This window comes from Aegilops tauschii, chromosome 7 (assembly GCF_002575655.3).
Source record: "Aegilops tauschii subsp. strangulata cultivar AL8/78 chromosome 7, Aet v6.0, whole genome shotgun sequence".
Taxonomy (NCBI): domain Eukaryota; kingdom Viridiplantae; phylum Streptophyta; class Magnoliopsida; order Poales; family Poaceae; genus Aegilops; species Aegilops tauschii.
This window is the reverse complement of record NC_053041.3, coordinates 230691497-230693566: the sequence shown is the minus strand read 5'-3', so window position 1 is coordinate 230693566 and position 2070 is coordinate 230691497. Positions and strand designations below refer to the sequence as shown.

The following is a 2070-nucleotide window of genomic DNA, read 5'->3' as shown; positions in this document are numbered from 1 at the left end:
CCGAAACAAGAGGAAAAGCGTTAGGAAAAGTAGATACAACGGGGACGTATCACTTTCCACCCGGCCAGTGCTAGTTGTCGCGAGCAGCAAAGATCCCTTGTCCTTATACATCGCGGCCACGAGCCAATTTGTTAGCACTGTGCTCACTGTGGAGCGAGAAGAACAAGGCAAAACTTTCATGCTCCAGCGACCAGTATACTACATCTCCGAAGTTCTAACCCCTTCCAAGCAAAGGTACCCGCATTACCAGAAGTTAGTATACGGGATCTATCTGACTGCGAAGAAGGTGGCACACTACTTCCAAGAGCACTCAATCACGGTGATAAGTGACGCCCCTCTGTCTGAGATCATGAACAACAGAGATGCCACAGGCTGAGTGGCGAAGTGGGCCATCGAGCTCTTTTTCTTGGATATCAAGTTCGAAGCTAAGAAAGCCATCAAGTCGCAAGCCCTAGTGGATTTCCTCGCCGAGTGGATGGAACAAGAGCAGCCCGTCCCAAGTCTCCCCGAGCACTGGACGATGTTTTTTATGGCTCCAAGATGCTCCATGGCTCCGGAGCCGGAGTGGTCTTGGTGTCCCCCAAAGGCGACCGACTCAACTACGTGCTTCAGATCCATTTTGACTCCTCCAACAATGAAGCTGAGTATGAAGCTCTCCCATATGGGCTGCGGATGGCAATTTCTCTGTGAATTCGTCGACTGATGTTCAACGATGACTCGGGCCTAGTGGTAAACCAAGTTATGAAGGAGTGGGATATCCATATTCCGGTGATGATAGGCAACTACAATGCAGTCAGAAAGCTGGAGAACCACTTTGAAGGACTGGAGCTTCATCATGTACCTCGACTCAAGAACCAAGCAACTGATGATTTGGCCAATATAGGCTCCACTCGGAAGGATGTCCCCAAGAATGTGTTCCTTGAGCACCTACACTGTCCCATGATCAAGGAAGACCCTTTCGTGAAGGAGGCCCCGCAACCAGTCGGTCCATCAAATCCGACCGAGGTGGACATTCCTGCGGTGATCGACCTGGTCCAAGAGGTCCTTGTTATCACTCCCAAATGGACCGAACCCTATTTGGCTTACCTGCTCAGGCAGGAGCTCCCGGAAGATGCAGCTGAGGCTCGTCAGATCGTCCACTGGTCTAAAGCCTTCACCATCATGGGAGTCACCCAGCGCTGCATATCACAAGAAGAAGGATAATAGATTCTGCACGAAATACAATCGGGAACTTGTGGACACCATGCGTCCTCTCGGACGCTGGTCGCCAAAGAGTTCAGAGCTGGGTTCTATTGACCCTGCGCCAATGAGGCCGTTCGAGACATAGTGGACCTGTGCGTTGGGTGTCAATTCTACGCGAATCAGTCGCACAAGCCGGCGTCTGCTCTGAAGACGATCCCCCTCACTTGGTCGTTTGCTGTGTGGGGGCTCGATATGGGCAGCCCTCTCAGGACTGGGGCGAGTGGCTTTACACACTTGGTGGTGGCAGTTGACAAGTTCACCAAGTGGATTGAATCAAAACCCATAAAGAGGTTGGACTCGACAACTGCCATTCAATTTATTAAGGAAATAGTCTTCAGATTCGGAGTTCCCCACAACATCGTCACAGACAATGGGTCTAATTTTGACTCAGACGAATTCCGCGAATTTTGCTATTCTCAAGGCACTCGGGTGGATTATGCCTCTGTGGCACACCCTCAGTCGAATGGGCAGGCAAAACGAGCGAATGGACTAATTCTTCAAGGGTTGAAGCCCCGCCTCATGCGTGATCTGAAGCAGGCAGCGGGGGCTTGGGTCACCGAGCTTCCGTCAGTCCTCTGGGGCTTGCGGACGACCCCGAACCGCACCAATCACGATCCATTCTTCATGGTGTATGTCTTGGAGGTGGTCTTACCGAGTGATTTACTTCACAACTCCCCTGAGTGGATCTGTACCCACAAGCCGAGGCTGAAGAAGAGAGACAAGACGACCTCGACCTCTTAGAAGAAGAGCGCCAGTTGATACTCATAAGGTCGACAGTGTACCAACAAGACTTATGCTACTATCACGACAGAAATGTCAGAGGACGAG

General features: G+C 51.4%; 1 protein-coding gene across 1 annotated transcript; it reads left to right on the top strand.

Moving 5' to 3' along the window:
- The first annotated feature begins 771 nt into the window (after window positions 1-771).
- Window positions 772-1203, top strand: LOC109736406 (uncharacterized). Its single transcript, XM_020295626.1, has one exon. It carries the CDS (start codon window positions 772-774, stop codon window positions 1201-1203), a length of 432 nt encoding a protein of 143 aa, XP_020151215.1.
- The last annotated feature ends 867 nt before the right edge of the window (window positions 1204-2070 follow it).

What these genes read in the sequence shown, in the direction of transcription:
- LOC109736406 (XM_020295626.1), top strand. Translation starts at nt 772, where the DNA reads ATGATAGGCAACTACAATGCAGTCAGAAAGCTGGAGAACCACTTTGAA.